This window comes from Adiantum capillus-veneris, chromosome 6, assembly GCF_014529385.1.
Source record: "Adiantum capillus-veneris isolate H3 chromosome 6, ASM1452938v2, whole genome shotgun sequence".
NCBI classification, from domain to species: Eukaryota; Viridiplantae; Streptophyta; class Polypodiopsida; order Polypodiales; family Pteridaceae; genus Adiantum; species Adiantum capillus-veneris.
Window position 1 is genome coordinate 126,916,591 of NC_140936.1, and position 24,888 is coordinate 126,941,478.

General features: G+C 45.8%; 1 protein-coding gene across 2 annotated transcripts in view; it reads left to right on the forward strand.

Moving 5' to 3' along the window:
- SS3 (starch synthase 3) overlaps nt 1-24,888 on the forward strand; it is a 115,493-nt gene that overhangs the window by 79,046 nt on the left and 11,559 nt on the right. For both annotated transcript variants that reach the window (XM_086514774.1, XM_086514773.1), the window contains 3 exons: nt 1,345-1,559; nt 1,706-1,976; nt 2,059-2,240. In XM_086514774.1, the coding sequence (XP_086370900.1) occupies nt 1,345-1,559; nt 1,706-1,976; nt 2,059-2,240 (668 nt within the window). The remainder of the gene's footprint in view (nt 1-1,344; nt 1,560-1,705; nt 1,977-2,058; nt 2,241-24,888) is intronic.

Consider the following 24,888-nt stretch of genomic DNA (forward strand, 5'->3'; position numbering starts at 1 on the left):
TTTCTCATGCTTGAGAGAATGAATGATAGAGAGAGGTTCCTTATCATGCAGTGAATGGTTTTTTCTAAATTCTTCAACTGTGCTCTGAGAAAAAATATCTCTTTTAATGTGACCTTTAGTGTGACACTTGAAACATCTATCTTCTTTTCCATACTCTATTCGTTCTTCTAGACTTAACCAACCTCATACTTATTACTATTCCTTGAGCAGAATTTTCATTGGGTGTCAACTTAGGGGTTTTTTGAGTATTAGCTTTTCCTTTATTATCGTTGTTGGGTGAAGAGTTCTGTGCTCTAGGTGCAGGGTGGAAGATTGAGACAAAGAGATGGTAAGGTTCTTACCATTGTTCTTAGGGTTCTCTTCGTTCTGAGGGTTCTAATGCTGGAGGTCTAAGGTGATGGTGGAAAAACTCCATGGCTGAGGGTACTGATGGGCTGGCTGCCCATAGGGTGCTGGAGGTACTGACTTCTGATCTGATGGGTGACCCCTAGGGTCACTTATATAATGAATTAATGCTGGGGTGAGCAAATAGCTGGAAATAACTCCTTGACTTCATAATATGCTGGCTGAAATGTCAATTATTGATAAGTTAAAAACATACTAATAAGAGGTGCTTCCTATGCTAAACTACCTAGGCCAGGGTACTGATGCTATTGTATAGGAACACTCCCCAACGCCTACATCTATAGACGCTGGCTGTGCTCATGTGCAATCAGAGGGTATGTAACTACTCTAAAGTGCGTGGACAAGCAGGTCCTATGTAGAGGCTCACAAGGGTGCCAGAACAGTTCCTAGGCTGTCCTAAATTCTAGAAGTAGGAGTTAGCTTGTTCACATGCACATAGGGTCAGATGTGCACGTGACGTGTCATGTCGTGCGTGCATGATCCTTGGGGAGCACGAACAATTGTGGAGCTCTAACACTATGGTTTTCACTTTTGCACCGTGCGTTGTTTTGGGTTGTGTTAGATACCGTGCCAGTAGCCAGTTTTAGGCTACAGTTCTAGAGTTATTAATGTGATTTGTCTTTTCTATTCTAGCTAGTGATTTAGTTGGAAGTTACGCCTCATTCTTTGTGACACTTTCTGATGAGAGATAACAACATCGGTTGTATCTACTATGGTTTTATGGGCGATTTGGGCCTTTAAGAGACATGAGGATGACACTGTATGCATGAGAATTTGTTTTATTCTTGGTGCTTGTATGGTCTCATACCTGATGCACGTTGGCAGGCTTTTTATGGCATGAGCTTTCCTAAAATTTATATCGAATCACAGTGGAGATTATTGAAGTGTATATTTCAAGAAGGGGTTAGATCTGATAGTAGAGTATTTTCTGTGACCTAGTTGAAGTACCTAAACAGGCATTTGTACTCGATTGGGTCCTTGCCGATGGACCTATGGAGGCTGCTACATTGTATGATAACAATGGATATCAGGACTTTCATGCATTGGTTCCAAGAGGCGTCCCTAATGATTTGCATTGGCAAGAGGTAGAGGATTGTATATTCAATATGCTTCAAGAGGAACGAGAGAAAAGAGAGGAAGCTACTCTCAAGAAGGCAAGTACTTGCACTGAGTTGTTCTCTCTTTTTGGACAACTAGAAATTGTTCTGTAATTAGTGCTTGCATGACATATGTTAAAGCCTGATGCGTCTGTTTAATTTTTATTAAGAAAATTGGTGACTTTGTGTTTCATTTCATGCAGGCTGAACGTACAGCCGAGATCAAGGCACAGTTGAAGGAAAAGACCAAAAGTATACTTGTAAAGTCCCGTGAACACATATTCTATACAGATCCAGTTGATGTGCAGGCTGGCAAAGAAGTGAAAGTTTTTTATAACCCATCTAAAACAGTGCTAAATGGAAAGCCTGAAGTATGGCTGGTGGCATCTTTCAATCGCTGGACTCATAAGGGTGGCCCTCTTTCTCCAGTAAAGATGCTGCCAGTTTTGGGCACATCACTTTTCAAATGCAATGGTAAGTTTTTCCAATGTCAGTTGCGTATCTTACTTCTTCAAAACAAGCAATTTGATGCCAAAGCTAAATGCATGTCTTGCAGTCAAAGTCCCACTTGATGCTTATATGATGGATTTTGTATTTTCTGAGAGAGGGAAGGAGGGTGGAGGTATTTTTGACAATAACCTTGGTAAGGACTATCATGTGCCTGTTGTTGGTGGGACGGCAAGAGAGCCTGCTATGAAGGTTGTCCACATCTCTGTTGAGATGGCCCCTGTTGCAAAGGTAGCCTTTCTCTCGAAATTGTGAATAATCTTATTTGAGTAGCAATTTTGTCCTTGGGATTTCCTTCCTAACAAAAATATTCTTCTCTCAATTAACACCCAAAATGCTACAATCATGTCCTTGTACAACAAAAGGGGGATATTGGGAGACCTATTCAATGTTACAACAGTGAGAACCAACAAGGAGCTCATAAAGAGAGATCATACAAATGGAGGTGTGATAGTCACACTGGTGGCCTCTACTGCTAGCGAAGTGTACCATACTTTGTCGAGGAGGGACAGACTTGCCTGGTACTAAGGAAAGCCTGCGGTCATCACTGCATGCTGTCTAGCTGCCTTTTAAGAAATCATACTCTATGGACCAGCCATACCACAAATTCCGTATGAACTTAGTGGGAGGCTGCCCCACAAATATATCAAGCCTCCATATGAATGAGACAGCTCTCATCCCTCTCTTGACTCAACGTCTGCACCACAAATTCTGGGGAACTGCAATGGGTAGGATGCCCCTCTGGAAGCTGAATTTTGAAACTGCCAGCCTCATCTTGTAGGCTAGTGCTGGGCCGGAACGGGCCGATCAAGCTTAAGTTAAGGTTATGTCAGGAAGTGTAGCAACCACTGGGTGTCAGATTTGAAGCAAATCTGCTGTGCTCTATGCCCATGGCATCGAATTGTCTTTGTTTGTCCATTGGAGGGTGACACCCAACACATCCTATCTGATATCTAGGAATGTCACTTTGGGTACGAACTACCAATAGCTGCACTCTTGTAAGCCAGCTATGTAACCGGCTTGGCATTGACAAGACGGTAATTTCATAGAAACACACGTCCAAAACAGAAACTTTAACACTTGCACTTCAAAACTCAAAGTAGTCGAGACATGAAGCGGCGGTGTTCCGCTTCCAGATGCACTTTCCGGAAAGTCTGGCGCCGCTTCCAGTACTTCTTTTGCTATAGATAAGCACAGAGTACAATTGCTAGAGAGTCGCTCTACACTATTGACCACACATTGATCTGCCATAGACGACCCCCATTGACTAACTCAAAGAAACCAATACAGATTGGCATGGCAGCACACTCAGCTCCAGCCCAGAACTCATGGGTACAATGGGGGTGTCAAGGCTTAGCTGTGCAGGGATTGTGAAGACGTTGTGTGCGTGAACTCAACTTAAAATCATAGACTCCAGACTACTGATTACACAGAAATAGATCCTCTGATCCAAACCCACTACGGATATATACAAACATGAAGAGCCACCAACGGCTGCAGAATATCCACTCCAGCTAAGCCTATCTCTGAACTGTGGTGGTGGTGCGCTGGCCACGATGTCTACTGGACCACCACCCATATCCCTGCCACGTGTCACCGACCAGGCGAGAGAGTCCGTCCAATGTGAAACCTAGACAATTGTAACGAACTGCCTGTCCCGTGGCCAATGACACTGTAGCCCTGCTACAGGTTGCCCGCCACAAGACCACTCACTGTCTCGGTGAGAGAAACAACTGAAACTACTACAAGACCTTAAGACTGCAAAAATAAACCCCTACTGCACTGCACTGCCATGGTGAAAAGACTGGATTGCAATCGCATACAGTCACCCAAGAGAAATAGTAGTTGCCACAGCCGCACCCAAAGTGTCACTCTCTGAAGGTGGAGCCATCAAATCAATAGTGGGATTCTGCGACTAGACTAGAGGTTGCTGCTGTGCTCTGCTGTCTACAAGTTGGCCGCCTGTGTAAGGAGCAGCCACTTGCTGCACTGCAGATGGGAGCACCTGGCCGGTAGTGTATTGAGGACGCCGAGTGACACAACCATGGCAGCGTGCACAAGCAACACCGTCACAGCAAGGAACGCTCTGCATGTGTGTCATATGGCCGGGCGACTGAGATCCCTGAGGATACTGCTGAGGATAGTATTGGAATGGAGTCTATGTGTAGGGTCTCATAAATTGAAGAGAAGGACTCGTCGCAGCATACCAGACAGGAGGATGTACCTGAGTTCATGATCCAGGCCATCCATATCCCATACCCATAGGAGCCTGACTACGCCTATCACCAAGCAAAAGCATTTCTCGAAATCCTTGTAATTGTGCGTTAAGATCGTCAATCATTTGGAACTTTATCTTCAAGGCTTGTTGCAATGCAAAAATAGTAGCATCCCAACCTACGATGGCACTCTCAGCTACTCGCGAGGATCCCTGCATAGCTGCATATGTGGCGGAGTGACGCTGGTGCGTAGCAGCTAACTGCTGTGTTCCTAGCTCTATGTTGGCGATAGCATTCCTGGAATCTTGTAATATCTTCTCGAAGAGCTCAAACAGAGTAGAATCGGCCACCCCCAAAGATGCAACAGATGTATGAGGTGCTGGAGAACGCGCAGGTGGCACTGTTGGTGAGCTAGGATTAGGTACGGGTGTAGTAAGTACAACGGGTGTAGTGGGTACATCTAAGATGGTTGGTGTTGATGGGGTGAGAGATATATAGACTGCAGGAGGGGTGAATATGGGAGAAGAAGGGAAAGGATGCTGTGAGGGAGAAGCTGCCGAGTCGTCACGAAGAGTGGAAGTAGACACTAGCACAATAGAACAAGGGATGGAAGTAGACAAAGAGCGTTGCAGAGAGACTCTACTGAGTCCTTAACCACCTTTGCTTTGATTTTCTTTTTCTTGGTTATTCTATGATCAGTCTGAGTACTTAGAGATTTTTCTTTTCCCGATGCGCATTGGTTGTGTATACTCATCCACTTCGTCAGGGGTAACATGGGATATTTATGACCCAGGCAAAGAGAGGTGCTGCAAAACATTTGAAGCTCAACTGCACAGACTGTACCTAGGCCCGAAATAGTTTGGCCCGAGATTGTAAGGATGTAAAGAGAATCTGGTGGAATCCACAGGGTAAGGTGTGGGTCAAACAATAAAGGCCGTCCAAGTGGGAGAATGTAGTGGGCATGTCAAATTTACCCTTATCTGCTTTCGCATCTCTGGCCAGAAAGTAGTACCTAAAGATTGCCAGGAGTTGTTTATTCCTTTCGTACTCGGGATGATCCGCACTGAGCATCTATTGATATGCCTGAATTGTTGCATCCTTGGACAACTGAGAAAAGGTTTGTGTAGAAGGCGTGGGGGGAGGGCGAGGGCGATCGGAGATGGGCGAGGGGGTTAGGGTAGGGGCGAAAGGAGATGGGAGAGAGGCGATTAGTGAGGGTAGGGGCTGGGGGGTTAGGGTAGGGCGAGAGAGATTGGGTGACGAGGGGGTTAGGGTAGGACGAGGAAGATTGGGTAGGGGCGAGGGGGTTAGGGTAGGGACGAGGGGGTTGGGGTAGGGGCGAGTAGGTAGGGTATGGGCGAGAGAGATTGGAGAGGTGCGAGGGAGTAAGATTAGGGGGCTAGGAAGCTAGATAGGGAGGAAGGGAAAGGGCTTTGAGGAACCACCCAGACGTCCAGATGGTAGAACAAGAGAAAACGAAACAGCTTGTGAATTTTAACAACTAAGATGAGAAGGCTTTATGAAAAAAGAGAGAAGTACCCAATTAAACAAATAGAGACCTCAATGCCACTGAATAAAGGTACAAATCCAGTATCAAAAAGGAAGAATGTTGCATGGGAGAACACAATACGTCTATTAAATAGAGCGGGAAGCAAGTGAAACTCTCGGGGCAAAAGACAAATGTAGTCATCAGAAGAACGTTGTTGAAACAGTGGGCCAAGAGAAAAGTGAGGCAAAGACTATGATGAAGACAATGAGAGAGGTGATTTGAATCGCTAGCAGGTTGGTAGGGAGCACAGACTGAATGAGGAAGAAGACACGCTGCAGGTGAAGTACTAGTGGGGAGAGAGTGTCCAGGTATGATTACTGTGATGGTTTATGGTGAGAGGTGGTAGCGTTTGATCCTCGAGCCATTTAACAGTGGCAAAGAAACACCTTTCAGAGTCGCTAGCTGAACCGCACCTTGTGGAAAAATCTGTTCTACCATATATGGTCCTTGCCATGCTGGGACCAACTTCTTTGCTTTTTTTTTATATCTAGCTTGATACAGTAGCACGAGTGATCCTTGCACTATTTTCGGCTTGCGAAGGTGGCGATCATGCCATGCTTTCAGACGAAGCTGCTCTGCTTGCAGAGCTTGAGAAGCCAGTGTGCGGTTTTCTTCCAACAGGGAGAGCTAAGTGGGTTGGCCTAGGCAGTCCCAACTATGACCCAGAGGCTGCCCACCCTAGACGATCCAGAGCTGAAAAGCTTCCAAACCAAAAGCCAGTTGAAAAGGAGTGTAGAGCGTTGTTGCTTTGTAGGAAGTGCGATACGCCCAGACAGTGCCGAGGATTGCTTGAGCCCACGAAGCTGGATGCAAATGACAAACTTTACGAAGTAGATCAATGAGAACTTTGTTGGTGCTCTCTGCCTGAATATTTGCTCTGGGATAGTAAGAGCATGACTTGTGATGGAAGATTTTGTAGGTGCCGAGCAATGTGGTGATCAAGTCATTCACAACATGATTGCCCCTATCACTCGTGATCTCCAAGGGGCGCCCAAACCTGCAAAGTATATTCTCATACAAGAACTTTGCAAGTACTTTTACCCACTTGGTTGCATAATCCGTGCCCCTAACTTAGGCACCCCTTTCGGTATTTCTTTATTGTTTAAAAGAGGGAATAAACGTTGTCGTTCCCTACAAGCTGCCCCGCACAAGCTTGGCTGAATTTCAATTGTTCCGGCCCGATTTCGGCAGCATAACTGTACTAGGACCCTTCACAGTCAGTATTCCCACGCATTGAATGACTTTCCCGACGCATACGGGCACTTTGCAAAACCTGGCGAGAATCTGCAGCACGCTGAATTCTCTGTTTTCAGCCCCGAAAATGTGCCAGATCACCTGTACAGCGGTCCCCTCGCGTTCCCAAACCTCCTGGGGGTATTGGGGTCCGTTTAGGGCCAAAACCCTAAACCTGCAAAAATACACAGCAGGCTGTAATTTACTGTTTTGGGGCTCCGTTTCGCGTGTCGGTCGCATCCGTAGCAAGTCCTCGAGCTCCCGCACCTGTAGGGCTACTTGCCCTTTGAATCGGACAAGATTTCTGGCGTGAAACCTCTCCTAATTCACCTGTACCTGCGGGGGATTAGCCGCTAGCTAATCTAGTACCTGTGCAAGAGGCTCTTGCCTCGGCAATCGCGCATGAACCCACACAACTGTACATTGGTCAATTGAAAAGCCCACTAGTGGGACATAACATACTTCCATAGGGGAGAGAGAGGGCAGTGCGTAGCGTGCAGGGCATCACTCCTGGCACCGCACTGTACATAGGAGGGAAAGGAAGCACTCCATAGCTCTTAACCTGTCACAAAATCTGCAAATGAGCCTCTTTCCCCTTCAAATTCAGCGCCACCTTCTCTTGCATTAGGAAAGTGCACAGAAATGTGCCACTTGGCACATTTACAAGTCATTTCCCGTTTCGGGGTTGCCGCCTAAAAATCTCCCAACCGGTTGCCCAGTTGACGTCACGGCAGAGTAAGAAAATGTTCCCCTTGTCATTCTGGAGGTAATGACGCAAACACATTTTCAGGTCCCAAAATAGCAGTTCCCTAAATTTTAGGAGATGTTGCCATTGTATCTTTCTAGGTCATCTGACCCCCTTTGTACACTGCAGCCACACCCAGAATTGAAATGTAGCCTTTGTAGCAAAGGATTCCACTTTGGCTAGTCAGTGACCCCACTTTGGCTAACCATAGTCCTTGTCCAACCTTAGTGCTCTCTTGCCCTCAGGCCTGGGCTCCCTCTGGACAGTTCCACAATAGTTATGCAATGCAGGGCAGTTAGATTTCCTGAGGGGTGTTTCCAAAAAGTGAAAGTAAATAAATAATAAGAAAGAAATCAACAAAAAGGACAGATAGTAGTCACACGCTGGTGACATACCCCCCTCTTGAAATCTCAAACGTCCTCGTTTGCATGTATGTCGTACATGCTCATAGTCAACACTGATGTATTCAACACCTGTCGACACATGTACGACACATACATGCTCATTGTCAACCCTGGTGTATTCAACACCTCGTCGACACATGTATTGCCTGCGTGTGAACCCTGTCCCAATGACATAGTGGTAGCTTCGCACTCTGCCATTGCTTTGAGTCACTAACTTTCCAATGACAAAATGGCAGCTACACATTTTGCCACTGTCTTATAGTACACGTTGGGTCCAGTAACACTTTCGAGCATACCCAAACCGACAGTTTAAGAATGCAGTTACACATGTACCCTTTAATAGAAGCAATTACTGTATCCTTGACAAACTGACAAGAAATACTCACTTCTATAGCACTAAGCAAACTTTTGGACATTCCATAAGAGCAATTGCCAAACTGACAATCTGTACAGCTCTAACATTCATGTAACATGTATTTGATTTGAGCTCACTTTAAATACCATGTACATCATTTGTTTCAGAAGCCATTGTCACACTGACAATCCATGTAGCTTTGAAACTCAAGGGGTCAAGGTACGTTGCAAATCGAAGGCTTCAAGGTAAAGTGATAACACAGTTGGTGACTCTGCAAGTTCACTTTCTTCCATCCACTTAGCATCCATTGGTGGAGAGTTTCTAAACTTTACCAAGTAACGCCTAGCAACCTTGCCTTTCACTTTTCTTTCTTTATGTGCCAAAATCTGTTCCGGGACCAAGATCTCGTCAAGTTCCTCGACTTCCGGTTGATCTTCAGTTGGCATATCCTCTGGCACATCACCCACATAGGGTCTGAGAAGACTCACATGAAACGCATTGTGAATCTTCCAACTGTCGGGAAATTTCAGCCTATATGCAACATCACTGATTATGTCGCACACTTGAAAAGGCCCATAGTAACGCATGCTGAGCTTTGGAAACAGTCTTTCCTTGCCCTTCATCTTCTTTAACCTTGCCTTTTCAAAGCATAAAAGCACCCAATCACCAAGTGAATATACCACTTCACGACGGTGACGATCAGCTGCTTTCTTTTGCTTTGCCTGAGTCTTTTCTAAGGCCACTTTGACCTTCTTGTACATTTCATCCATGTCCTGAACATATTTATCTGCTTCAAATATCTTGTCCTTTGTATGCAGTATGGGAGGAACTTTCTTGCCACCTTCAACTATCTCAAAAGGTGCCTTGCCAGTTGACGAATGCACTGTATTATTGTATGCATACTCCACCAATGGAAAATACTGCTCCCACTTTCCTTTATGCTTTGACACATAGCACTTCAGGAGATCTAGGACAAAAGAATTTGCCTCTTCTGACTGCCCATCTGTTTGAGGATGAAATGACGAAGAGAATTTGAGCGTGGTGCCCATATTCTCAAACAAGCCTCTCCAGAATAAACTTGTCATGCGTGGATCACGATCACTAACAATCGACTGTGGCATGCCATGATACTTGAAAATATTGCTCATAAACAAGCGTGCCATGTGATAGATCTGGCTTTATCTTCTTCCTAACAGGAATAAAATGAGCCTGCTTGCTGAATCTGCAAATGATGGTCCAAATACCATCGTTTCCTGTCTGCGTTCTGGGAAGATCAAAGATAAAATCCATAGCAATACTTTCCCATGGTTTATCTCGAATAGGTAGTGGTTGCAATAACCCTGGTGCCTTTTGCCTGTCAAACTTGACCTTCTGGCAAATTAGGCATTCTCGCACAAAGGCATCCACATCTCTTCTCAATGTAGGCCAGTAGAAGAATGTCTCAACTGCTTTAACTGTAGCATCGATACCACGATGCCCTGCATAAGGTGGGACATGACTCTCTTCCATAACTTTGCGTCACAATGGCTTTGTGACACACAATCTGCCATGCATCATCATGAACCCAACTTTGAGAAGATAGTGTTCATGACGTTGTCCATGCATTAGCTGCTCGAAGACCCTTGCAAAATCTTCATCATTTGCATACTGTTTCCTCATATCATCAAGTTCATGATGATAAGGAATTGACACAGCTGAAATTTGTGGCTTCCTTGACAAGGCATCAGCCACAACATTCTTCTTGCCTTCCACATGCACAATCTGAAAGTGGAACATGGACAAGATATTTGCCCATCGCATATGCTTCTCAGATAACTTTGCCTGTGTCAAGAAGTATCGCAAGGTCTGATGGTCCATTTGGACAACGAAATCTGCACCTAGCAGGTAGTGTTTCCAACTTAAGAGCGCACGAATCATAGCTAGTAACTCTTTCTCATAACCTGCATGGTCATCTCTGGCCCTTGCAAAATTCTGCTCTCATAGGCTACTACCCTGCCATCTTGCATTAGCACTGCACCAATGCTACTACCGCAGGCGTCACACTGGACCACAAATGACTTCCTAAGATCTGGCAACACAATGACTGGATCTGAAGTCATCTTTTCCTTTAAGAGATTAAAAGCTGAAATCTCTTTCTGTGTCCATCTAAAGGTGACTGCCTTCTTTTGAAGAGCATGTAAAGGTGAAGCAATCTCAACGAAATTTCGGATAAACCTTCTGTAATAGGAGCATAGTCCCAAGAAACTTCGGACATCGTGCACCGTCTTCAAATCTGGCCATGACTTGATCGCTTCAACTTTTGCAGGATCCATTCTGACACCATCCTTTGAGACAATGTGTCCCAGAAAGTGAATCTCTTCCAGAAAAAACTCACTTTTCTTTGCATTGATGAGCAACCTATGACTGTGTAGCTCTTTGAACACAATGGCCAAGTGATGCCTATGCTCCTCTTCATTCTTTGAGTAGGCTATCATGTCATCAAAGAATGTACCAACAAACTGCTGGTGTGGACGGAAAATTTTGTCCATCATCCTATTGAACGTAGCAGGAGCATTTGTGAGACCAAAGGGCATCACTAAAAATTCATAAAGGCCAAACGTTGTTCTAAAAGCAGTCTTGTGCACATCCTCTGATCTAATGCGGATCTGGTGGTACCCACTCTTTAGATCTATCCTGCTAAACATAGCTGCTCCTTCTAATTTGTCTAGAATATCATCAATTCTAGGTATAGGGAACCTATTCTTGATGGTATTCTTGTTCAATGCACGGTAGTCGATGCACATACGCCATGAGCCATCCTTTTTGTGCACCAACAACACTGGAGAACAGAATGGAGATGAACTGGGCTGAATCAGCCCCTTTTCTAACAGCTCCTGTACTTGGCCCATTATCTCTTTCTGCTGAGCCGCACTAACCCTGTACGGAGGCTTATTTGGTGGGCTATTGCCTGGCACCAAATCTATCGCATGGTCCTCGGGTCTCTCTGGCTGTAATTGAGACGATAATGAATCGGAAAAGCAGTCACTCTACTGTTGTAAAAACATTGACCTTTCTTTATCTAGCACAGATAAATTTGATTCATCACAATCTGACACTTCACGTGCAAAAACCAAGTACGCAGAAAGATGCTTTTTCATTACAGAAGTAATAGCAGAAGCTGATACAGTGGGAATAGACTCCCCTTTAAGCTTTGCATCCAGAATGTGAGTCTTTCCCCTGCTCTGTACAGTGATCTTTTTGTTGTAGGCATCCATGATTCCCTGTACACGAAATAACCGAGGAATACCTAACAACACATCACATCCGTCCAGTGGCATGATGTAAAATTCTTCAGCATCTACATAGGACTGGATATGTAGGCGCAACTTTCCGATGATGGGTGTCACAGCCTCTGTAGGGCCAGGACATGCCAAACCTGCCTCTGCTGTATACCCCATCTCTTCAGGTCTGATTCCCAACTTTGAAGCAAATTCTGGGGAAATGAAGTTGGCTTTGGCACCTGGATCAAAGAAGATAAGAACTGTTTGATCCCTGACCTTTCCCCATGCTCTGCAAAGCTCACTTGCATCTGAATTTGGCTTGTCGCCCACCATATCTGGCACTAGACCAGCCATGGGCTTCTTTCCTTTCCTATCCTCTTTGTCTTCAGAATCAGCTGGCCTTTTCTTTGTAGGACAATTGTAAGCAATGTGGCCAGGCTGCTCACAGATGAAGCATTTGTTCTCTGACCTCAGGACCTTCTTTTGCTCTTCCGACTCGCGAGAAAAACCTCTTTTCCATTTCTTCGCTGGTCCCTTTTCTGAATCAGCCGTAACTTTGCCTTTCCCTGCATTGGCTGGTTCCTGAGTCCCTTTAGGAACCTCATTGGGAACGTGCTTCTTCGCTGAATTTTTCTTGGCTGATCCTTCCTTGACGCCAGTATTGAATTCACAATCTTCTCCCTTGAGCAAACCATTGCCAGTGTTTGCTACCTCGATGAGCTGCGTCAAAATAGTGACTTTGGTCTTCGTACAGTACTTTCTCAATCCTTTGGGTAGGCCACAACAGTATTTTTCAATCTGTTCTGTCAATGGCACAAACCTATAGGAAGTTACTGGAAGTAGAGCTTTCCAAAACTTCCGATTGTAGTCATCCAGATTCTTGCAAGTAGCATGATTAAGCTGGTGCCATTCTGTCATGACATCTGCTTCAAAGTCATCAGATAACCATGCTGCTGCAAAAATCTGCTTGAAGTAAATCCATGTGGACGGAGCTTGCCCTTGCAGCAATAAAGTTGTCCACCATTGTCCCGCATTCCCTGTCAAGAAAGTGGCTGCCTTGCAGACCTTTGAAGCCTCTGTAAAGTTTCCCCTTGCATAGGCCTTGTCAAACTACTCGAGGAATGAGAGAGTCTTCTTCCTGTCATCAAACCCTGTAAAGGTCGTGAAAGTCACACCTTTGCCACCTTCTTTGTACGGAGTTGGCCTCTCCAGCGGCGTTAAATTGTCATATGGAAGTGACTGAAACATGGGAACACTGTTAGGGTTCATTTGTGTTCCCTGACCGCAATTAAGTTGACCTGGAAATATATTTGGCTGCTGATTTGTAATTCCAGCCATACCAAAATTTACCTGTGGCATCCCAAATTGGCCCTGAGTGCTTTGAAACCCTGGTAGCATGCCCGTGACACCATACATGGGGTTAGGCATCATCGTTTGAGCACCCCCGAACACTGTTCCTGGCGTGTAAAACTGATTTCCAGGTGCATGACCAGCCATGCTTTGGAATACCGATCCACCTCCAAAATAGCCAGGGTGTACTGAAGGTGGTGGGAAGACCTGTTGCATAGCCTGTAGGTTGCTTCCCTGCCCATTAGAACCAGCTATAGGTTGCTGAAAAGTGGCTGGTTGAACTGGTACAGCTTGAAAAACTGGCATCTCAGCCACCTGTTCTTGCACCTTAGGCACAGGTTGTGGAGACTGCATGTTCTTCGTTAAGCGTACAGGTGTTTCCATTGACTCTACAGTATGAATCACCTGTGCTCGAGCCTTAACAAGCTTTTGAATATGATCCAGTGACCCAACTTGCTGAGACGGAACAGGAGGTTGCAGAAAGGCTAAAAACCTCTGGTTCTGCATTACTTGTGTAAACATAGCCACAGCAGTAGCCAACTGGGTCCTGAATATATCATCATCCGTCTGTGGTGGTCTTGATGACTCACCCACTTCATGTGTCTGTCGACCCTGTGAAGAGGAAACCTCTTCAGTCACATCATCTGGTCTGTCAGCCATAATTACAATTCCCTGTGTTTGGTCTATGATCCCTTGTGTCTTCAAGCCCAAACTCACCAAGGTTCACTTCTATGGGAAAAAGTGATTTAATCCCGGCGATGGAACTATGAAACCGGCCTATACTTTCAAAAAGGGCGGTAGACTATAGACTTAAACCTTATTTGCTTTCACCCATTTAATTTGTCGCCCACTTTACCTGTACTTTCAAGACACAACAAAGGGGAGAGGGATACAGGCTGCTAGATTGCACCTGTATGAGAAGACCGACACCAGATTGGCCCCTAACTTAGGCACCCCTTTCGGTATTTCTTTATTGTTTAAAAGAGGGAATAAACGCTGTGGTTCCCTACAAGCTGCCCCGCACAAGCTTGGCTGAACCATGAAACCGGCCTGTACTTTCAAAAAGGGCGGTAGACTTTAGACTTAAACCTTATTTGCTTTCACCCATTTAATTTGTCGCCCACTTTACCTGTACTTTCAAGACACAACAAAGGGGAGAGGGATACAGGCTGCTAGATTGCACCTGTATGAGAAGACCGACACCAGATTGGCCCCTAACTTAGGCGCCCCTTTCGGTATTTCTTTATTGTTTATAAGAGGGAATAAACGCTGTGGTTCCCTATAAGCTGCCCCGCACAAGCGTGGCTGAATTTCAATTGTTCCGGCCCGATTTCGACAGCATAATTGTACTAGGACCCTTCACAGTCAGTATTCCCACGCATTGAATGACTTTCCCGACGCATACGGGCACGTTGCAAAACCTGGCAAGAATCTGCAGCACGCTGAATTCTCTATTTTCAGTCCCGAAAATGCGCCAGATCACCTGTACAGCGGTCCCCTCGCATCCCCGAACCTCCTGGGGGTATTGGGGTCCCTTTAGGGCCAAAACCCTAAACCTGCAAAAATACACAGCAGGCTGTAATTTACTGTTTCGGGCTCCGTTTCCCATGCCGGTCGCATCCGTAGCAAGTCCTCGAGCTCCTGCACCTATAGGGCTACTTGCCCTTTGAATCGGGCGAGATTTTTGGCGTGAAACCTCTCCTAATTCACTTGTACCTGCGGGGGATTAGCCGCTAGCTAATCCAGTACCTGTGCAAGAGGCTCTTGCCTCGACAATTGCGCATGAACCCACACAACTGTACATTGGTCAATTGAAAAGCCCACTAGTGGGGCATAACATACTGCCATAGGGGAGAGAGAGGGCAGTGCGTAGCGTGCAGGGCATCACTCCTGGCACCGCACTGTACATAGGAGGGAAAGGAAGCACTCCATAGCTCTTAACCTGTGACAAAATCTGCAAATGAGCCTCTTTCCCCTTCAAATTCAGCGCCACCTTCTCTTGCATGAGGAAAGTGCACAGAAATGTGCCACTTGGCACATTTACAAGTCATTTTCCGTTTCGGGGTTGCCGCCTAAAAATCTCCCAACCGGTTGCCCAGTTGACTTCACGGCAAAGTAAGAAAATGTTCCCCTTGTCATTCCTGAGGTAATGACGCAAACACATTTTCAGGTCCCAAAATAGCAGTTCCCTAAATTTTAGGAGATGCTGTCATTGTATCTTTCTAGGTCATCTGACCCCCTTTGTACACTGCAGCCACACCCAAAATTGAAATGTAGCCTTTGTAGCAAAGGATTCCACTTTGGCTAACCATAGTCCTTGTCCAACCTTAGTGCTCTCTTGCCCTCAGGCCTGGACTCCCTCTGGACAGTTCCACACTAGCTATGCAATGCAGGGCAGTTAGATTTCTCGAGGGGTGTTTCCAAAAAGTGAAAGTAAATAAATAATAAGAAAGAAATCAACAAAAAGGATAGATAGTAGTCACACGCTGGTGACAGAGTTGACTGCCAATCAGAGTGAAGGGTCGAGATTTGAACAGTAATCGTCTCTTCTGCAATGGAGAAGCATTTTATGGGAACATACCAATGGATAACAAATACAAAACATCACCGTACCACTCTGGAGTGGTATGCACCTTAAAGAGATTGCTATCTGGAAAGTGGTCCTCAATACCGGTAGCCTCCTCTGCCTGCAACTTGTGGCTTATTTAGCAGATAACGTAGAGCATGACGATCAATAATAATTGCAAAGTGAACCCCTAATAAATAGTGCCGGAATTTTTGAAGAGCATAAACAATGGCCAAACCTTCCCTCTTGGTAGTGCTATAATTGCGCTCAGCTTTAGTGAGCATATAACCGGCCTATACAACGTAGAGGGCGGTACTATTTCAATTACCTGTTAACTTTACACAGAGCACTGAGAAGGGAAGAGAACACAGTTGCGTCCAGCGATTAGAATGTCACTGCGCACACGAGACCAACACCCTGTAGGCCCCAAAGACTGGCGCCCCTTTCGGTATTTCTTTATTCAAATTAAGGTAGACGATCCGACCACTTAGCACAAGCTTTCACAAAGCTGTCCAAACCTGGCGAGGGCTGAAAATGCAGGTTTTCGACCAGATTTCGACAGCATAACGGCGCAAAAACCCCTGTAGGTCAAAAACACCTGTCTAGGACGGATTCCCTCGATATCTGGAAGCTTTCTGGTGAGCTGTCACAGAAATTCAGCGGGCTGTAATTCTCTGTTTTTCACTACCGGGAGCCCAAAAGCCTGTACACGCATCTCAAGGCTCTCACGAGGCTCCCCCGATGTTCCCTTGCAGTTTAGGTGCGAAACCCTAAGCCTGCAGAAAAACACAGCAGGCTGTAATTCCCTGTTTCGGATCGTTTTTAGCGGAGCGAACATGCCTACGCGTGTCCCAAGGGCTCCCGCACGCAATGGGACAGTTCCCCTGTGAATTGGACGAGTTTTCACACGAGAAAACTCTCCAAACTCGCAATCTTTCGTGATGGAACTGTGCGTACCTATGGGGGATTAGCAATTAGCTAATCCGGTTCCTGTTCAGAAGGCTCTTGCCTTGGCAAACGCGCATAAACCCCCAGAACTGTACATAGGTCAAATGAGAAGCCCACTAGTGGGGCATAACATATTGTACGTAGGGAAGAAAGAGAGCAGTATGTAGCGTGCGGGGCATCACTCCCGTCACCATACTGTGCATAGAGGGCAAGGTAAGCATTCCATAGCTTCTGTACCTGCCACAATCCACCTGAGGCTGAAAATGGCGCCCCCTTTGTTGATATGCAGCTCGTTTTTGCCTCCCAGAGTGGCAGAATCGCTCACACGCTGACACGTCGCCCAGTTTCCGAGTTTGGGCTTTCCCTGCTAAAAATATCTCAACTGGTGCGTCAGTTGACTTGGCAGCAGAGCAATAAAATGTTCCCCTTTTCATTCCAGAGCTAATGACGCGAACACATATTCCGGTCAAAAATAGCAGTTCCCTAAATTTTAGGAGATGCTTCCATGGCGTCCCTATCGGTCTCCTGACCATCATTGAAGACTACCATTTGACCAACATCTACAATGTGGGTTAATTTACTGGCCCCTTTCAACTTATAAAGTTGCAGTGACTTGACGAGTGGCCCAAATTCCAGTTTGGCGCACACGAGCTTCCATACTCATCAGAATTCAGTGCTAACTTGCCCGGGCAGTCCCTGTCTAACCGACCTAGATCCCCGATGTGAGAAACCCATTTGGCTGCAGCCGTTTCACACTGGCCATGCAATGTCCACTTGCACCTTTTCAAGGGTTCCGGGACAAACAAGTAAAAATAAAATAGATATATCTAATACTTATTTACGGAAGGCAACAGGAAAAATACACCTCCTGGTGACAGAGCAACCTGCTTGCATAATGAATGGGACGATCCAAATTGAACTCTTTACTAGACTGAGTGAGGACAACACCCACAGCTGTCTCACTAGCATCAATATGTACATGGAAAGTTAGAGACCAATCTGGGGCTACGAAAATAGGGGCTTCAGTCAAGCGTTTTTTTAGGTAAGCAAAGGCTTGGGCTTCAGCTATGGACCACTGAAATGGTACAGCAGCACTGGTCAGGCGGATGAGGGGTTGGGTCACATCTGCATACATCCTAATGAACCGGCGATGATAACCTGTATGGCCTACAAAGCTTTGAACACCTTTAGGATTGATAGGAGGAGATAACGTCAAGATGGCGACTTATCTTCTCTGGGTCCGGTGTTAAACCTTTAGCAGACACCACGTGGCCCAAAAATGACATTTGTTTGGATTGAGCTTCAAACGTGCCTCCTTGCATCTGAGGAATACGGCAGAGAGTTGAGCAAGGTGCTCATCGAGATTCTCCACTGGGGTCGAATATTGAGTACCGGAGAAGGTTGAAAAATCGTCCATGACTATGCGAAGATGATCCATTAGCAAGGGACAAAAGATGAGGTATACTGTGCAATTGAAAGAAGGCGGAGCATTTTTTAGCCCAAAAGACAGCCTGGTGTAAATGAAAATACCCCAGGGAGTCACAAACGCCGTTTTAATCTGATCATCCGGATGGATGCCCAACTAATTATAACCACTGAAGCCATCCATGAAACTGTACAGTACATGCCTTGCCACATCTTCAAGCACACGCTCAGTGAATGGTGTGGGGAAACTATCTCGTATAGTTACCGAGTTTAAAGCACAGTAGTCAACGCACAAGCGGATTTTATTGGATTGCTTCTTAGGCGTGATAGCCACTCAGAGTGCTCCACTGGTACAATGATCCCTGCCTCTTGCATCTTTTCTAGCTCTTTCTTGACAACGTCTGCATACTTAGGGTTGAGCTTGTAAGCTCGGCCTCTGATTGGCTTAGCCCCTTCAACTAGAGGGATAGTATGAACACCAAATTCTGATGGGATTCCTTTCCTTCCAAATCCTTGTAAGACCATGGAAAAACATCTCTAAAGGAGTGCATAAATGAGACTACCTGATCAAGTAGTGCTGGATGATTCCATAACCAAGAGGCTAAGAGGATGTGCTGAGGGTCTTCAGGGCCGCCCAGGCTGACTTCTCTGACTGGGTCAAGAGGTGTAGCTGGTGAGGGTGCGTTAGAAGGTGAAGATTGCGCCGCCTCATGGAGCGCCGAGACATCGTGGGCAAGTGTCTGGTCGATGTGGAAGTCAACATACTCTTCTTGCAACCATCCAGGTGGAAGCTCCTCGAAGGGTAAATCCTCAGAGACGGATACTGCAGAGTGCATTGACGTGGTTGGGGAGTCCGACACGGAGGAAGCTAAGGGAAGAAGGGGGACACTGGTAAACTCATGCAAAAGAGATTTCTTCCCCCTTCTATGATGTGTTATAGGTTCACCGAGGGTGATGGCTTCCATCAATGGGGCAACAAAAGTGTGGTCCTCAGTGATTGTTACACTTGCATCTGAATGATGTTGCTCACTGGTTTCAACTGGAAGAGCATGAGAAGTGGGTAGCTCCTCAGGCAAGGGTGGAATAGAGACCGCATAGCATGGCATAGACATGGTAGCCTCCAACCACTACAATAGGTCGTCGTCAGACCCGTCGGGTGGGTTAGGCTGCTCCAACTCGGGATTGGACTCCACTGACAAAGAACTATGGTGAACTACTGGATCCATACCACCTTCAAGGCAAATGGGTTTCATTGGGGCACCTGGAGTATTTATCCACATAGCATCATTCCCCCAATCATGAAGTGCTTTAGTGTGGCGCAGCCATGGTCTACCGATGAGGAAGGAAACCCACCCTCAACCTGGGGAAGACGAACCACAACAAAGTCCAAGTCAAAGGTGAAGTCTTGTACGTGCGAGGCAGCTTGTCCACTATGCCCACTAGGTAGATTGTCCTCTGGTCGGCCAATGTAATCATGAAGGGAGCTGGACGGGTCGAAAGCCAACATAGTGAATTCAGGCATAAGATTGATACCAGATCCCCCGTCAACTATAACACCTGAAAATTTTTGCCCCCGAATAGGCACAGTCAGACGGGGACTCTTGTAATCAGTGAGAGGGGAGAGGGATATGAAATCATATACTCAGGAGGTTGCATAGGTAGGTGCCCGCCACAGGACCTTGCACTAGGGTACAAAGATTGAATGACTGAGAGTGTCACTTCGAAGATTTGCATTCAGCTTTAACATATCGTACAGGGAGACTTGTTGAAAGGTGTTCTTCAGTATAGTTTCTGTTGTATGCTTCTCACTTTTAGGCAAGACTTGTTCTGGGACCTTGAGCTGCTGCAAATCGGCTATTGCTTCCAAGAACGCCCCATCAATCTCAGATAGCATAGTAGTCGGTCAGCCACCAGGAAATGGCTTGTCAGATGTTGCAGATGGACGAGGTTGTTGAGGAGGGACTGAAAGAGTTGGACCTTCAGGAAGATTGAGGCCTAGTGCTGCTCGTTGTGCCCTAGTGAGCACACCAATGGGCTGCGCCTTATCCTTAGGGGTAACCACATGTGTAGCAGGTGATGGTTGAGGAATGGTGCTTACCACAATCAGGTTAATCTTTGGAAATGTGAACTCTGTTCAGGTTTGAAGACGTTGATGCTTCCTGCTTTGAACAATCTTTGCTGTAATGATCTTTCACCTTGGGACAATGGAGGCAAGGAAGAGATCCTTCAGGAAGGGGACGCTTACTTTGGAAATTTCCATACTCCCCACACTTGTAGCATAGAACGGGGCGATTGGGTAGGCGAGATGGGGGATGAGGTGGTCTCTGCTCTTGCTGCATAGGGTTGGGAGCTGAGGTGTAGAAACTTTGAGGACCTGAGGGGGCACTAGCATGATAAAAACTTTGAGATGGAAAGGTGCTTTGCATACCTTGCATCATTGGCATAGGAGGGGTTGTCAGTAAGGGTGGCATCTAGTTTGGTTGACCATAAGGAGAAACCATATGGGATGCTTTGTTGAAGCGTCGGGGTGAGGCTTTGTTGTAGGTGTCGCAGTCCCTTCAGATAGTAGCATTCCTTGTCATCATGGTCGAACTTCTCACAGAAGTGACAGCAAGTTCGGAGCAGGCATTCCTGCGGAGGATTCCTGGAAGAACGACAGGAGGAACACCAAACCATAGCTTTAGTCTCCTAAGGAGCTTTGAGCTCCTCCAGCTCGCGCTTAATAATGTCCAAAGCTTCTTGATGCGGAAGCTTCTCTTGCCGAAGAGAGAATGATTTCTCCTCTTGAAGAGCTCGTTGTAACTTTAGGGCTTCTAGTTCTCTGCGTAAAGAAGTAAAAGGATCAGAGGGACTTTCTAAAAATATTAAGATGGTCTCTACCTGAGGAGAGTTAGTGAACAGCTTCCTAGCTCCTATCCGAGTAGCAGCTGCGACAAACTCCTCCAAAGTGGCGTCGGGTCGGAGACTCTCTCGAAGTTTTTGCTGGGACATTTGGAAGAGCTTTCTCTACCCACTTCTTAGCCATGAATTCACCTGGTTGTTGAGGAAGCTTGGCGACCAGAGACTTTGTTCTGGTCATTAGCTCTGCAAAAGTCTCTTTGGGCTGGAGCACCAGGTTAGCCAACTCATCAAGAACCTTCTCTTGAAAGTCCCTTGGCCTGAAAGCTTCACAGAATTGTTGTCTTAACGTGGCCCAAGTAGTAAAGAGGTTCTGCAAACTGATTGTACCACTTGTTTGCTAATCCATCCAAGGTGGATGGGAAGAGTACTAAGTAGGCGTCTTCTCGGTTGAAGCCACGACCTCTGCAGAGGGAAACAAACCTCCGGGCATGGTCGTCGGCATCCTCTGTGGTGGAGAGACCCTTGAAAGTCGGGAACTTAATATTCACCTTAGCTAGAACACTTGTGAGCTCCTCCATGGCTGTCTGTGCAGGAGCTTGTTGCACTGGAGCTTGTTGTAACACAGGGGATGAGAACTTTTTTGATGGGGGTGACTGGGGAGGTGTAGAACTGATTGAGGAGAAAGGTAGGGGTAATGGGACTGGTGGACTTTTGCTTGGCACGAAGGGTTGACGCTTCTTGTGGTAGTACTTCAGAGGACTTAGTAGTGGGCTTTGTCGCTCTTTTGACTGCCTTGCATGTGTCATACAGTAACCAGAAGCCCACCCAAGCTTGGGGCACAAAGATCTATAACTTTTTGAACTCTGGTCCAGACGCCACTATACCAATGCGAGTGACTGGACCACTGAGTGATTGGACCACTTAGCTAGACCTGGACGAGAGAGGACTAGACCAGGCTGAGAGACTACTAGACCGAGACGAGAGACTAGACCAGCGGGTCTAGAACTAAGTAGGTCAAGGTGAACTAGACTCGACCGAGCTGAAGCAGCCCACCAACCCAGTCGAAACCAGCAGACCAATACAGAGAGCTAAACCCAGTAGCTCCTCGACTTGACCTTCCACGGAGTGAGACTTCAGATGAGGTCCCACCTGCGTGCCAAAAATGAGAGCACCTAGCGGAGAGAATGTGTCGTGCTCTCTATAGTGGATTCTCCTCAATGCAGTGTGCGTGAGATCTCACTCCACAGAATGAAAACATAGAAGACAATGAAGAACAGAACAACAATAGCGAGACTTAGTAGTGAAACCTGAGCAGTATGAACATCGACTAACTCAAAGAAACCAATACAGACTGGCATGGCAGCACACTTAGCTCCAGCCCAGAACTCATGGGTACAATGGGGGTGTCGAGGCTCAGCTGTGCAGGGATCGTGAAGACGTGTTGTGCGTGAACTCATCTCAAAATCATAGACTCTAGACTACTGACCACACAAAAGTAGATCCTTTGATCCAAACCCACTACGGATATATACAAACATGAAGAGCCACCAACGGCTGCGAAATATCCACTCCAGCTAAGCCTATCTCTGAACTGTGGTGGTGGTGCGCTGGCCACGGTGTCTATTGGACCACCACCCGTATCCCGGCCACGTGTCATCGACCAGGCGAGAGAGTCCGTCCAGTGTGAAACCCAAAAAAATTATAACTAACTACCTGTCCTGTGCCAGTGACACTGTAGCCGTGCTACAAAAATGTGAGACAAATAGCATTGCATAAAGATTGCTCCTAGACTGCTTGCACATGTGTCATAGTAAACCTCAAAACACTTTTGCAAATCTGGTAACTTCAGGATTGGCCTTGTAGACAACTTGTGTTTAAATCAAGGTGGAAAGGTACGGAGTGTACGGTACGTAATCAGTACGTAAGGTACGTACTTCTGTACGGATCGGCCTTTAAGGTACGTGACCAGTACGTAACATTTGTAACAACAAAAAGAATAGTGACTTTAGCCTATACATACTAGGAACTACATAGAGTCTAGACATAGATACTACTTCAAACATCCATTAGATATTGCTTCAATCTGGTTCCTAAAAACAATCTCAACAGTTGTGTAACACACAACAACGTTTTCTTCATCAAGTAGCCATCCCGAATGGAATATCCCGCTACTACCTCCCCATTCTGCATTCGATTTAATACGTCTAAAATCTAGATACTAATGGCAAGATATCCCTAAAAGAAAGGAAAAAAAACACAAAAAAAAAATTGTGGGGAGACCCCAAAAAAAAAAAACGTACACTACCTATCCATACGTACGGAACCGTACCGTACGGTTGTACCGTACTGTACGGATCCGTATGTACGTACGGATGCAACCTTGGTTTAAATCTCTCAAAGCCGTAATGTGTGAAGTTCTCTAAGTGAATAGTACCCCTTTGGAGTTGCGGTATGCAATGGTGAAGTAATCTCCGCAAACTGTCGAATGAACCTTATACAATAAGAGCATAATCCCAAAAATCTCTTCACATCATGACATCATGTACATTCCGAAGAGTCGGCCAATCTTGAATTGCAGCCACCTTAGCTGGATCCATACTAACACCCTTTGTCGAGACAATATATCCCAAAAAGTTTATCTCCAAAAGGAAGCACTCACTTTTCTTCTCGTTAATAATCCATGTGTGTTCCCATAATGCCTCAAACACTTTGAGCAAATGCTCTCTATGTTCCCATCTCAGATCTTGATGCCATCAAATTTTTTTCCTACAAACTCATTACGGCGACTTCATGCCTTGGTGCCGCTAATACCGCATCCATCGGTGGCCCATGTCTTCAGGCAGGATTCCTAAACGAGTTGCCATCTCTGGTGAGATAAAGTTGGCCTTGGCTCTGTTGTCGAAGAAAATAAGTGCTTCTTGGTCATGTATCTTACCATTTCCTGCAGAGCTAAGTGTGACCCTCGGGCGTCCCCATGAAATCTGGAACAAGTCAGACCTTAGTTTTTCGTATTTTCACTTGCTCCTCTACCACTTTCGATGTTTCTGGCTTGTCTTTATTCATTCTTCTCCTCTTCAGGATAGTTTGCTAAGATGTGTCCTGTTTCTACGCACCCAAAGCACTCTTCTTGCTTATAGTATTCCGCCTTCTACTCGGCAGACATTTGTGGGGTGGAAGATTTCGTATTCATGGTCTTCTTAGACTTCTTTTTTTCCTTGGATGCATCCTTCTCTGCAGTTTTGGTCATTGGCTCATCAGTAGCATCAATCAATGATTCTCTCCTTTAGAAGAAAGTGTCCATAGAATGTTCCTTAAGACGATGAATGCTTGAAGACCTTTGTTTTAAATAGTATCTCTGGATTTCTTTACCTAGACCACAACAATACCGTTCCGTTTGCTTTTCAAAGAGACTTTTCATTTGCTTTGTATCCTAGTATCTCTAATTGTACGTAGAGATCTTGTCTTCTTCCTTCATCTGCAGATGATGCCAATCCATCAAAACATTGGCTTCAAACTAGGGAGTCAGCCAAATAGACAAAAACAGATTCTTGAATTTTACCCAGTTTCTTGGCGCTTTCCCATGGAGTAAAAGCGTAGACCACCACGTTTGAGCATTCCCTTTTAGGTGGGAAACAACTTTCCAAACCTTCAAGGATTTCGCAAAATTGCCTCTGGAAAACAGAGTGTCAAAGTGCTTTATAAATGAAATAGCTCGATGGTATCCTTGTGGCCAGAAAAAGTGTCGAACTTGATACTTTGGCACCATCCTTGAATTCCTTCTTACTCCTTCCATGTTCGAAGTTGTCGTACTTCGGTTCGCGAATCATGTAATTCCTCTTTTTGTTAAAAGAGATTCCCAAAAGCGTAGGAATCAGAGTCGTCGTCAAAAGTAGTGTTGATATCTTATCGATGGTATCTCTTTTGGCTCCTTCTGGATCTTATTTCCGCTTCCTTGACGCCTGTTGGTCTTCCTCATTTGACGATGGA